The 14,672-nt window shown below is 41.3% G+C and overlaps 1 protein-coding gene across 1 annotated transcript in view; it reads right to left on the reverse strand.

Moving 5' to 3' along the window:
* Positions 1–14,672, reverse strand: part of LOC141111804 (uncharacterized) — a 60,377-nt gene that overhangs the window by 36,139 nt on the left and 9,566 nt on the right. The window contains exons 4-7 of the mRNA XM_073603949.1: positions 12,759–12,849; positions 12,592–12,668; positions 11,932–12,042; positions 1,353–1,412 (exon numbers count right to left, since the gene is read on the reverse strand). Coding sequence (XP_073460050.1) covers positions 1,353–1,412; positions 11,932–12,042; positions 12,592–12,668; positions 12,759–12,849 — 339 coding nt within the window. The remainder of the gene's footprint in view (positions 1–1,352; positions 1,413–11,931; positions 12,043–12,591; positions 12,669–12,758; positions 12,850–14,672) is intronic.

Consider the following 14,672-nt stretch of genomic DNA (forward strand, 5'->3'; position numbering starts at 1 on the left):
TTGATCTTGCAAAAAATGCAGCATCCGTGTCACTTCCTGTAATATCTTCCTTCCTAGCTATCTTCTGTAAACTGCCTCCCAGATAATGGAGAAGAAGAGATGTGGACATGTTTATAGTCCATAACTGGGGAGCAGCCCAGGGTGACAACCTTGGCTCCCTCCATAAATACATGGAAGAGTGATGTAGCCACCAAAGGACAGAACGTATGTTAGTTGCAGGATTACCAGATGAAAATAAAGCAAAAAGAAACTTGAAAGAAGAAAAAAGCAGTGACCAGTAAGCCACCAGGGACTTGTGACTGTAATATATATACAGTATATATTTTTTTTGTTTTGGGTTTAAATAATCTTTATGCCCGATACACACGAGCGTAATTTCCGTCTGAAAAATCTTGGATGGTTTTTCCGACGGAATTCCGCTCAAGCTTGCCTTGCATACACGCAGTCACACAAAAGTTCTCTGACCTTTTGACCGTCAAGAACACGGTGACGTACAACACTACGACGAGCCGAGAAAATTAAGTTCAATGCTTCCGAGCATGCGTCGAATTGTTTCCTAGCATGCGTGTTTTTTTGCGCGTCGGAATTGCATACAGACGAACGGAATTTCTGTCAAGAACTTTTTCTGTTGGAAAAATAGAGAACCAGCTCTCAATCTTTTGTTGGCGGAAATTCAGACAGAAAAAGTTGGATGGAGCATACACACGGTCGGAATATCCAACCAAAAGCTCCCATCACACTTTTTTTGAGGAAATTCTGCTCGTGTGTATGGGGCATTGGGCCTTATGCACACTGGAAGTTTATTCAGCTGCTCCTAAGGGCTCCTGGCGTTTTTTCCCCCTGCATGCTAGCCAATGTCCCCATGCACACATCGGCTTTTAGAGGAGTTAAGTGGCAGAGGCGTTTAGAGGCAGTAAAAAAAAACACTGCCAGTTTGTCCAGGAGTAGCAGCATATTGGTATTAGTACTGCTTGGACCTTGTAGAACGGGGTACACCCCGAAAGCTTGTCTGGAAAATCTGATAAATTAAAAAAATCTGACAAATGAAAAAAAAAAACTGCATAAAAGCATCACAGACCGTACTCAGTTGTTTCAGTGTCACCTAAAGCTGAAATATTTGTATGGGTTAAAATGGCCTTTTATTGGATTTTTAAAATATTGTAGATATCAGATGTAGCAAAAGATGTGGCTGAGTGTCGAAATCATAGAAGAGATAGATCATTTTTTTTAATATTATTTGATACTTATATATACTGCAGACCTACCGCATACCGCACATTGCAATAATACTCTGATTATAAAGCACAGAAATATAGCAGCTTTATCAGAATGCAATACAATTATCATATCACCTTTTCCTCGGTCCATACAAATATCTTATTCCACAGTCTGGCCTCGTGGTAACTTTCCACCTGGAATAAATTCAAATTCTGTTACATTTTATTTGCATGTAAAATTTGACATTTTGCACTCGGGGATTAACAGTGTTTAGACCAACTGGGCTTTCAGAGACAAAATGCGTCTGAATTTCCATGAGACAGTTCCTGAGAAAGTCAGACAACGCAACCGGTTGAACTGTGCCTAAATGAAAATTACATGATTACGTTAAAGTTTTAAAACAATTTTTTTTTACTTTTTTATGTTTTATAGAGAAGCTCTTTTATGTGATTTCTCTCCCCTCCTTTGGCACTCTGAGAGTTGCCGGGAACCTGTAAACACAGAGCAACAGCAGTCAACCTTCATGCAGATTCAGGATCCAGCCAGAAGTCTTTGTACATTGGAAGCTCGGGGATTGAGTAAAAAAAAAAAAAAAAAATCACATGCAGACCTACACTTGTATGGTCATACAGTGGGGCAAAAAAGTATTTAGTCAGCCACCAATTGTGCTCCCACTTAAAAAGATGAGAGAGGCCTGTAATTGTCATCATAGGTATACCTTAACTATGAAAGACAAAATATGGAAACAAATCCAGACAGTCACATTTTCTGATTTTTGAAAGAATTTTTTTGCAAATTATGGTTGATAAATAAGTATTTGGTCAATATCAAAAGTTCATCTCAATACTTTGTTATGTATACTTTGTTGGCAATGACAGAGGTCAAACGTTTTCTGTAAGTCTTCACAAGGTTGTCACACACTGTTGCTGGTATGTTGGCCCATTCCTCCATGCAGATCTCCTCTAGAGCAGTGATGTTTTGGGGCTGTCGCTGGGCAACACGGACTTGCAACTCCCTCCAAAGGTTTTCTATGGGGTTGAGATCTGGAGACTGGCTAGGCCACTCCAGGACCTTGAAATGCTTCATTCATTCTTTCATGTACACGGATCAGTCGTCCTGTACCCTTTGCAGAGAAACAGCCCCAAAAGCATGATGTTGCCACCCCCATGCTTCACAGTAGGTATGGTGTACTTTGGTCGCAACTCAGCATTCTCTCTCCTCCAAACACGACGAGTTGTGTTTCTACCAAACAGTTCTACTTTGGTTTCATCTGACTATATGACATTCTCCCAATCCTCTTCTGGATCATCCAAATGCTCTCTAGCAAACCTCAGATGGGCCCAGACATGTACTGGCTTAAGCAGGGGGACACGTCTGGCACTGCAGGATCTGAGTTCCCAGCGGCGTAGTGTGTTACTGATGGTAGCCTTTGTTACGTTGGTCCCAGCTCTCTGCGGGTCATTCACTAGGTCCCCCCGTGTGGTTCTGGGATTTTTGCTCTCTTTTCTTGTGATCATTTTGACCGCACGGGGTGAGATCTTGCATGGAGCCCCAGATCAAAGGAGATTATCAGTGGTCTTGTATGTCTTCCATTTTCTAATTATTGCTCCCACAGTTGATTTCTTCACACCAAGCTGCTTGCCTATTGCAGATTGAGTCTTCCCAGCCTGGTGCAGGTCTACAATTTTGTTTCTGGTGTCCTTCGACAGCTCTTTGGTCTTCACCATAGTGGAGTTTGGAGTGTGACTGTTTGAGGTTGTGGACAGGTGTCTTTTATACTGATAACAAGTTCAAACAGGTGCCATTAATACAGGTAATGAGTGGAGGACAGAGGAGCCTCTTAAAGAAGAAGATGCAGGTCTGTGAGAGCCAGAAATCTTGCTTGTTTGTAGGTGACCAAATACTTATTTTCCACCATAATTTGCAAATACCGTATTTATCGGCGTATAACACGCACTTTTTTCCCCTTAAAATCAGGGGAAAGTCGTGGGTGCGTGTTATACGCCGATCCCCGCTATCGCTATGTGAATGTCGGCGATCGCCGCCGACATTTACATAGCGAGTAGTTTCAAATATGGCGCCGCGGACTTCGGAAGGACTCGGCGGTGCTGAACGAGCGCCGCCGAAATCACAGAGCCGAGATACACATAGTCGGGTGTATTCGACTCTTTCCGGCGCCGCTCACTGTCACGCCCAGTCCCGCCATTGGACCTGTGTTATGTCCATCATAGGGCGGGACTGTGAGCGGCGCCGGAAAGAGCCGAGAACCCTCGGCTATGTGTATCCTGGCGGCGTTCGTTCACTTCCGCCGGCGCCGAGTCTCTCCGAACTCCGCGGCGCCATATTTAAAACTACTTCTATGTGTATGGCGGCGGCGGCAGCAGCGGCAGGAGGCATGGACACTAGGCTGCACTGGGGACAAGGCTGCAGGGACAAGGCTGCACTGGGGACAAGGCTGCATTGATAAGGCTGCACTGGGGACAAGGCTGCATTGATAAGGCTGCACTGGGGACAAGGCTGCATTGATAAGGCTGCACTGGGGACAAGGCTGCATTAATAAGGCTGCACTGGGGACAAGGCTGCATTGACAAGGCTGCACTGGGGACAAGGCTGCACTGACAAGGCTGCACTGGGGACAAGGCTGCATTGACAAGGCTGCACTGGGGCAAAGCTGCACTGACAAGGCTGCACTGGGGCAAAGCTGCACTGACAAGGCTGCACTGACACTGAAAAGGCTGCAATGACACTGAAAAGGCTGCAGATGAACACTGATGAGGCTGCATTGATGGGCATTTTAATGTAAGTTTCTTTTCCTTAAAGGGGTTGTAAAGTTATTTTTTTTTTTTTTTTAAAATAACAAACATGTTATACTTACCTTCACTGTGCAGCTCGTTCTGCACAGAGTGGCCCCGAACCTGGTCTTCTGGGGTCCCTCGGCGGCTGTTTCAGCTCCTCCCCGCAAGCATTTACCACCTTAATGCGAGGGCTCGCATGGTGGTGAGTGCTTGCGGGCGCGCTCCCGTGATACAGCGGGCGGCTATAGCCGCTCGCTGTATCACTCGGCCCCGCCCCCCGGCACGCCGCGTCATCGGATGTGATTGACAGCAGCGCGAGCCAATGGCTGCGCTGCTTTCAATCCATCCACTGCAGCCAATCAGCGACCAGGCTGAGCTGCAATGAAGATGACGAGGACGAGCAGCGAAGATTCGAGGCGTAAGGTAAGTAAAACGGGGGGGCTGGGGGCGGCGGTACTGTCAAAAGTTTTTTCACCTTAATGCATAGAATGCATTAAGGTGAAAAAATTTTTACCTTTACAACCCCTTTAAACTTCCCTCCTAAAAGTTTTTTTCCTTAAAATTCTCTCCTAAACTTGGGGTGCGTGTTATACGCCGGCGCGTGTTATACGCCGATAAATACGGTAAATTATTTCAAAAATCAGACAATATGATTGTCTGGATTTGTTTCCACATTTTGTCTCTCATAGTTGAGGTATACCAATAAAGACAATTACAGGCCTCTCTCATCTTTTTAAGTGGGAGAACTTGCACAATTGGTGGCTGACTAAATACTTTTTTGCCCCACTGTATCTATTTGATAACTATATATTGCTTTGGGTACTCAGTGGAGGGTTGGAGTATTTGGTGTGGTGTGGAGCAGCTTCCATATTTGAATGTTTGGTTCTATGTGTAACTGATGTACACTTGAGAAGCATCTAAGAAAACACATCTGGCTACTTTAGGAGGTGTATTTATACAAAATATTTGCATAGCTATTTGTCCAGAGTAACTGGACACCCCTCTTGTGTGAATGGTGCAAAATCAAATGTTTACAGGCTATTTCCTATACAGGCTGAATATTATTTATTCGTAAAAAAAGAGTGGTTCAGGGAAATACCACATTATACCCATTAGATGGAGCTAATGATCATACGAAATAAATACCGTATTTATCGGCGTATGACACGCACAGGCGTATAACACGCACATTCATTTTATGAGGGAAGTTTCAGGAAAAAAACTTATTTTAAATAAGGAACTTTGAAGCAAAATAAGGGTCAGCGCCCATCTGCAGCCTCACCATTGCCATCAATGCAGCCTGATCAATGCCCATCTGCAGCCTCACCATTGCCATCAATGCAGCCTGATCAATGCCCATCTGCAGCCTCACCATTGCCATCAATGCAGCAGCCTCACCATTGCCATCACTGCAGCCTGATTGATGCCCATCTGCAGCCTAGAGGGGACAGGGAGAGGGGTGGGACGAGCGCAGACAGATTACATACAGTTAGAATCTCCTATGATAGACAGAATAGTGGTCCAATGGCGGCCAAGGAGACGGGACTTCCTATTACAGAGGCTGCTAAATAAACAGGAGATTCTCACTCTATATAATCTGACGGCGCTCGTCCACCCCCCTCCCTGTCCCCTCGGAGGCAGCTAAAATTGAAGTATTGGCGTATATCACACACACGCTATTTGCACCCGATTTTCATGGTGAAAAAGTACATACACAGTATATGTTTCCTATGACCCTCAGCTCCACCTTGTAGCCATTATGCAGTATTTTCCCAAACTACTTTATTGTTTATTAATTAATAACATTGGGAGAAAATAGAAGGAGAACATTGACATTTGCTCCATTTGCACAGAAAAAGGTTTTAGCAGTTTTGATGGATGAAAAGCATATTTATAATTTTTTTTTAAATATACACATATACAATACAGTGTCTACTGATATTTTCCCCTGCATATATGGAAAATGCATTCCACATATTCTACAACCTTTCCAGTTAATAAGTGAAAACAAACAATGAATTTGTGTTTGCTAGCTGGTAAACACTGCAACTTTGTCCTGTCACTACAATGAAAATATTGTATTCTGATAGCTGTAATTAATACTCATAATTGTGGCACTAGAATTGAGGAAACAATTAAAAACACATACAGACCTATACTCATGTGGTTATATACAGAATATCTATTTATTTTTTCACATGTTTATTTATATTTTGCCTCTTTTACATACACAGAACAACCTATCCAGTAAAAGTAGCAGTGACTAGGGTTGGGACAAATTATTATTATTATTATACAGGATTTATATAGCGCCAACAGTTTGCGCAGCACTTTACAACATTAGGGCATGCAGTACAGTTACAAAACAATTCAATACAGGAGAAATCAGAGGGCCCTGCTCGTTAGAGCTTACAATCTAGAAATGTGAATAAGGGGCACTGGAGCAACCGTTTTTACTCTAGAATAGTTAAAGTGATTGTAAAGGTTAGTTTAAAAAAAAAAAAAAATCAAAAAACAAACATGTCATACTTACCTCCTCTGTGCAAGGGTTTTGCACAGAGCAGCCCCGAACCTCCTCTTCTGGGGTCCCCCCGGAGGGGCTCCTGGCTCCTCCTCCTCATCGAGTGTCCCCACAGAGAGTTGCTTTCCATGGGGCACTCGTGCGGGCGCGATCCTGAGTCCTGCTGCTGCATTCATTGACACAGACAGCAGGACTCGGCCCCGCCCCCGGCTCCCATGTCACTGGATCTATCCAATGAGGACCCGAGACAGCAATTGGAGCTGCTGGGCTTGTTTTTGTCGCTGGAACGGTCGGGTTCAGGTAAGAAAAAGGGGGGCTCTGGGGGGCAGCAGCACCACAGAAGGTTTTTCACCTTAATGCATAGAATTAGTGTCATACCTAAAGTGTATACTTTTGCAGTCAAATCTGAGAAAACCCCACTAAATGTTTGTTTGTTATTTGTTCCCATTCACACAGCATACCTACATTTTATTTTTTTTATATTTATTACCTTTTAGATGTTTTTCAGGAGAAGGTGTCATTGCTGACTGCAAGTTGTTTGGAACAATGTTAGAGTGAGCCTGTCCCAAGTCTGTCCTCATTAACATGCAATGCAGAGAACCCAGTCTCTACACCTTTAACCCTTTGTTAGGGCAGCACATGTTCAAATCCACTTACAATTGATAATGAAATTCTGCTTGCACAGACAGGGTTAATTATAGCAAACACATCTGCCCAGCCCCCTCATAAACAAAAAAAAACACCTATGATTTTTTTTTTCTTGCTGGAGGGTCCAGAATAGAGCATCTAAAAAGGTAAGCTGCATTCTTCTTTTTTTTTAAGTTATGCTATCTGAATAGAGATGTGTAACAAATATAAATTAGGTGTTATCCCAACTTGACTGCAAAAGTGGAAATACACTTTATGTGCTTTCAGCCCAGAGGCTGTATATATACAGCCTCCGTAGCTACAGCCATTATCCTGATATCATTTTTTCAGCCATCACCTTTACTGTAAAAGTGATCTTAGTGGCTTTATAGCACTTGGAAGGGGGCCCACCGCCATTCCTGGGCCCTCCTGTTCTACCAGGGAACCCGGGACCATTGTAAGTGGTCGGGTCTTCTGGGCACACAGGAGGTGGAGGAACATCCATTCCCCCATCTCCTCTGTGATGAAGGATTTCATCACTTTCAGTAAGAGCTCATGTTTAACTCTAAACTAATAACCTGTAAAGGCTTTTAAAGCATCACCTATGGACAATTTTAGGTACTGTTGTTTATCGCCATTTCACGGGCTTGCACAATTTTAAATCCTGAAATGTTTGGTATCTATCGTCATCTTTTATATTTTACAAAAAAACGAGTATTATATTGTGCTTGTGTGTACTAAAATTCATCTAAGTGTAGTTTTTCCTGAAGATTTGCTTTTTATAAATGGCTGTGCAAATATCCTGTGACATAAAAAATGAAACAACCACCATTTTATTCTCCAGGGCCTCTACTTTAATAAATAATACAGTGCCTTGAAAAAGTATTCATACCCCTTGACATTTTCCACATTTTGTCATGTTACAACCAAAAACATAAATGTATTTTATTGGGATTTTATGTGATAGACCAACACAAAGTGGCACATAATTGTGAAGTGGAAGGAAAATGATAAATGCTTTTACATTTTTTTTACAAATAAATATGTGAAAATTGTGGTGTGCATTTGTATTCAGCCCCACAAGTCAATACTTTGCAGAACCACCTTTCGCTGCAATTACAGCTTCAAGTCTTGGGTATGTCTCTACCAGCTTTGTGAAAAAATTGGAAAATTGCCTTGGTCAGCAAGTGGTTAAAGCAGTATTAAACTGAAAACCAATACAGTAATGCAATATATTGCAGATTGCCAATGCTTAAATGTGCTGGCTGCATTCGTTTTTTGCTTTCTTTATGATCACCTGGTGATCAGGACAATAACACACTTACTGTCTTAGGGTGTCTAGGCTCTGGATGGAGGAGAAATGGTGACATCTTTGGGCAGCAGCATTGTCAATCTGGGGAGAGTGCGGGATGCACTAGCAGATTTAGATTTGACTAACAAAGCTAAACTCCAGCTAACACTTTATAAGCAGTTACAGCTAATTTTTTTTTTTCTTTTGGGATAAAGGTCCTACATAACTAAATAAAAGCTGGCCATTGTATGTACCCCTGTTGGTGGTAAAAGGTTTGTCTCAGCCTTCTGTCACTTTTACTGGACAGCTTGGTCTGTTAAAAGAAGCTGAAAACGAACAGACTTGACCTGAATCACCAGGTGAAAATAAAGGAAAATATCGGGGCTACACTGAATTCTTACCATTGTGGGATAATAAACATCTACACTAACTTTAAAACATAGAGAAAAACAGGGAGTGGGAGGGGGTGTGGCCTTGTCTATCTTGCACAGTTACAGTATATAGAGCGGAAGTCCTTAAATAATTCCAGGATCTTGAGGAATACGATATACCAATGGAAACAAAGAAGAAAGGTGGCACATCCAGAAGTAAAATCAAAAGAATTTATTGAAAGTCCATAAAATCAAGCGAACACGACAAACATCAATCCAAAAAAGGTGCTCAGTGGATGCTTTTCACACAGACGTGCTTACTCATCACTGTAATGAGTAAGCATGTCTGTGTGAAACGCGTCCACTGAGCACCTTTTTTGGATTGATGTTTGTCATGTTTGCTTGATTTTATGGACTTTCAATAAATTCTTTTGATTTTACTTCTGGATGTGCCACCTTTCTTCTTTGTTTCCATTGGATTTCCCTGGCTGCGGACCAGGCGGGCACCCGGATCTCTTCAGCAGCTTATCAGATCCTCACAGGTGGCTTTGAGCGGTGTGTTCCCAGCTCTTTCCCTGGTTTTTCTCTCAATATGATTTATCAAACCAGTCTTTTTTATAAATACCTGCAAATTCGGCATGCTTTGGGTACACAATTTAACCACTTCCGGACCACTCAACGCACATATACTGTGGCAGGGCGGCCCGGCTGCACGAAATGACGTACCTGTATGTTGCTTCGTGCATGAGATACTGCGGACTCGATGTCCACTGGCTACCCGCGATCGCTCCACATGTAAACAAGGCGGATCCCCGTTCTGACAGGGGACAACACTGAGATCAGCTATTCCAAGTAATCAGGAACAGTGATCTCTGTGTTGTCCCCTGTGTTGTCCCAGTGAGCCCATCCCCCACACAGTTAGTAAACACACCCAGGGAACACAGTTAACCCTTTGATTGCCCCTAGTGTTAACCCCTTCTTATAGTTCCCATCATTTATACATTTATCAGTGCATTTTTTTTAGCACTGATCACTGTATTGGTGTCACTGGTCCCCAAAAAGTGTCACTTAGGGTCAGATTTGTCCACCTTAATGTCGCAGTCCCACTAAAAATCGCAGATTGCCACCACTACCAGTAAAAACAATAAAAAATAATTAAAAGTCCCTAAATCTCTGCCCTATTTTGTAGACGCTATAACTTTTGCGCAAACCAATCAATGTTTTTTTTACCAAAAATATGTAGAAGAATACATGTTGGCCTAAACTGATGAATAAATTAGTATATATATATATTTATTTATTTTATTTTTTTTGGATATGTATTATAGCAGAAAGTATTTTTTTCCAAATTGTCATTTATACAGCAAAAAATAAAAAACGCAGAGGTGATCAAATACCACCAAAAGAAAGCTCTATTTTTGGGAAAAAAGGACATCAGTTTTGTTTGGGTACAGTGTCGCATACCCGCGCAATTGTCAGTTAAAGCGACGCAGTGCCGTATCGCAAAAAATGGCCTGGTCATTAAGGGGGTAAATCCTTCCGGGGCTGAAGTGGTTAAAGAAAGGCCAGTGTAGTAGAGTGATGTGGTTATTCTTCGTAAAATAATCAATGCAAACTCAACTAAAGGATTGATCTCAGCTGTCTATGATAATATATATGACGGGGCAATAAAGGGGAATGAGAAGCGTCCCTGTAGGGGTAGGTGGGTGGAAAACTTGTGAGATATAACAGAGGAGCAGTGGAAACGAATACCGAAACAGGCCTGTTGATCTCCCTATCTCCATCTCAATCAATATCATATTTATTGCTGTTGCATAGGATGTACTGTACCCCCCAGAAACTATTTTTATTTGGGCGGAGGCTGGATGCCGAATGTTCACCATGTAGTGATTTAAAGGGAGACCTTATTCATATGATCTGGAGGTGCCCAAAGTTAAATAGGTACTGGAGAGAGGTTATTGATACTATAAATATAGCTTTTGGAACAGCTCTTAGTTTAGACCCAATGTTATGTATACTAGGGTATATGGAAGGGGATAATAACATGAGGGGTAGACGAAGGGCAATACTTAGATGTTTGTTTTTAGCACAGAAATTGATTGGGAGGAAATGGCTGGCAATAAACCCACCAACCTGTGCAGAATGGGAGAGTGAGGTAAGGGGAAATATTAAAATATTTAGGAAAATATAGAAATGTTGAACATATAGAGAGGGGTAAAGTATGATATATTGATATAATGATATAAGTAATATTGCCAATAAAAAGATTCTCTCTTTATTCTCTTTTTTATTTATTTTTTTTTTTTTTAAGGAATTGCCATTTTTAAGGTAAAAATGATAATGTTGGGTAAACCAAAAGTATGATAAGATATTTATATGTACAATAGGATGGAAAGTAGTACACTGTATAAATAGAATGTTTATGTTAAATGTTGTTATAAATGTGGATGTGGGAAGCATGCATTAAAAAAATCTTTAAATAAAGATTGCATGATTTAAAAAAGAAAAAAAAAGAAAAAAAAATTAAAAAAATATAAAAAACAAATGCAGCCTAAGAATCTAAAAACAGGAAAGCTACACTATATTACAGTCTTGTTTTTAAACTGCTTTAAATTTTAAATGTTCTGACTTTATGCTTGTTATGGGTCAATGAAAATACTGAAGCCAGAAACAGCTAGGCAATAGTATTTTTTATAAGGGGGCAAAAATGTGAGCCCCCACATTCTATCACTATTGTTTTCCTTAAAACATGCAAATAAAAGATAAAGCACCCCCAGTATAGTTTGTCCTTACCTCTGTCATGTCATCTTTCAACTGCCAGATCATCTGTAAATTTCCAGCTGCTATACATTGTCTATACCATCCCATAAATTCTATTTCATTTAACCAAACCAAATGAATATTAAAAATCATTTACATTAATTTACAACTTGATAGAAGAGAATGTCTCAAAAATGCTGTTCCTCAACCAATGGCTTAAAAAACTCATAAACAACATGTATCTTGATGTTGCTACTCTTGAGATGGTTCTCAGGGCCTCTAGATGGGCCCTCTGCAGTATCTGCCTTTTACTGCAGAACCTGGCCTAAGAGCTGACATATATTTTACCTTTGATAAATAGAAAAAGGGTCCACTTTTACTTTCATAAAGTCTTCTTCCCGTATGGTATATCAGTAGACCAAAATCAAAGAGAGGACCAGGGATCTCCCTTCCTTTTACCTGTAAAGAAGTTATTATAATCAGTAACACTATTTCCAGAGCTATTATGTACACACTGGACATTATAATGATAAATCTTTTTTTTTTTTGTGACTGAGCAATAATTATTCATGGCAGTAATCCATGTCCAAAGCTTGACATAGACATTAGACAATGTTCACCTGTGAGTACATGATGAAAAAGACCAACAACTGTTTTCACAAAGGATCCACGCCAAAACATGCACTCATGCATTTGTAGTCAATGTAGGAGACTTTGTACAGTAGACAACCCTGGCCCCAGGTTTATCTGGGCACTTAGGAGTAAAATATCCAACTAATCCCAAGTATGATTGCCATGAGGTCTTCTGGAGTCCACAAGTAAAACAGCTGATTCAATACATTAAAGGTGATCGTGTTAAATTTACTAAGAAGTAATGTCATAAGAAGAGTGTCACGTGACTATGCAGCATGTATTGTATGGTAGATGAGGTAGTGCCATTTCATACAATACTGGTAAGGTTTTATTTAGAAAATAATGGATTCAATGTGCATTGTCATCACAAATTACCAGCATGTTGTGCTCCACCATGTTCCAGGCTCTTGGTCTAAGCATTAACACTGGGGCCTCTGAGATTGGTGGTATACCTGTAGATGGATTAACACACATACAATGACATACAGATACTGTGTGTAATTTATTTCATGTTTTTCAGTAGCATATGTGCAGTATGTTACCTGGTACCTTGTTATAAACAACTTGGTAGACATTAAAAATTCCTTTTATCTGATTGGCAAATGTTGGACAGTTTCCATCATCAAAATCCACCTAAGTAAAACAAATATATAAGAATCCATTGGATTGGCTGCCATCATATAAGAACTGATTACTAAATGTTCAGCTTGGGTTTAATCAATATGCATATTAAGTATGTTGTGATCTTAAGTGGTTATTAACTCAAGGGCAATAACAATTTTAGTGAGATCCTGTCAGTCTGAACTTTGTTTTAGGGCTGGTCGGCCCACTTTTATTGAACATGAAAGTAAAAGTTCAACAGAAAACTTGCCCACACAGAGGCTTCCACTATCAACACAAAAATAACACAAAGTCACCTGGCTCCCTCTTCAGCAGCACCACTGCTCTTTTCATTGGTCCCTCAGGCTGTCCTACTCTACTCCCCTGGCTTTCTGGGCTCTCCTGGCTCACTCAGCCTGTAGTTACAGCAGCCTGCTGCACGGGCCAACTTCCAGGCCTCTCAACAGTGGATCTCTTGGCACCCCAGGCTCTCTCACTCCTCCAAGACCTCTAGATTCCCTTAGTTCCCTGGACTCACCTAGCCGTCCTTGCTTTCCCAGTCTCCCAGACTCGCTTAGCTGCCTCAACCCTCTCAGTCAGATGCACATGGAATCTCTCCTCCAGCATAGAGTGCTGTCCCTTGAGTGGAACACACCCCTGTTTCCAGATAGGAGCTCTGAACAATGCCCAAGTCCTTTATTTTAAAGCGGGGTTACACCCAAATTTTGAACATTATCTCTATGCATTCTCTTCCTTGCCTAGATGCTGACATGCTGTGTAAAAAAATTTAAATCGCCGTAATTACCTTTTTTTTTTCTAATCTTCTTAGCACTTCCTGGTTTTCCTCCTATGGGAGTAGGCGTGTTTCTAGCCTCTCCCAGACCTCCCACAATCCCCTGGGAGCTAGTCTCAGGCTTCCCAGCATGCATTGTGCAACAGCGTCATCACAACATCTCAGTGAATTCTGGGAGCACAGCATTCACCGCATCCAGGAAATACATGCTTGTGGGCTTCAAATGCCCACAATGAAGATGGAAACCGCCTTCAGTGAATTTTATAAGTTATTCTTTACAACGAAATCGGACACAGGCGGTTTTATTACACAGAACATGTGAGTAGATAATCATGAGAAGAAAAGTTTGTGAATGAACTCCAAAAAAAAAAAAACGATAGATAGGTGGACCCCCGCTTTAAGAGCTGTGTGTACCTCCACTCACAGCCTGCTAGTCTCATGCAAGACACGGACACTAGGTTGGAGATTTCTTCCCTCCCAAAACTCTTTGAAGTCTCCAAACTTGGAACCTAATCTGGGAATATCAAAACCCGGAGAAAGCTGAAAAACTGTTTTCTCCACTCATAATTGATACTTTGGAGTCTCTCACTCTGCTCATGCATAATCTGTGTCATTTATATTTCCATTTTCACAGTGGCAGGGCCCTGTTTTGTCACAATGTACATAAAACTTTATTTACTACAGATTTTTGACTACTTATAATCATACGTAAAACTAGATTTCTTTTCAAAGAAAGCAGAATTTAAAAGCTATCAAAAACTGTTTCCTACTCACATATATCAGATCTGAAAATTATGATTGTAGAAGTATTTTTTTTAAATAACAAACATGCCATACTTACCTCTTTTGTGAAATAGTTTTGCACAGAGCAGCCCCAATCCTCCTCTTCTGGGGTTCCCACCCCTCACCCCTGCCCAGTGCCTTCATAGTAAGCTGCTTGCTATGGGGACACTTGTGCAGGCTTGATTCTGAGCCGCACTCAGTGTGTCCATAGACGCAAGGGGTTTCCACTTTCAAAAGTAATAGCACAAAACAATGCAAAGCCACCTGGCTCCCTCTTCAG

Source organism: Aquarana catesbeiana, linkage group LG01 (assembly GCF_042186555.1).
Source record: "Aquarana catesbeiana isolate 2022-GZ linkage group LG01, ASM4218655v1, whole genome shotgun sequence".
NCBI classification, from domain to species: domain Eukaryota; kingdom Metazoa; phylum Chordata; class Amphibia; order Anura; family Ranidae; genus Aquarana; species Aquarana catesbeiana.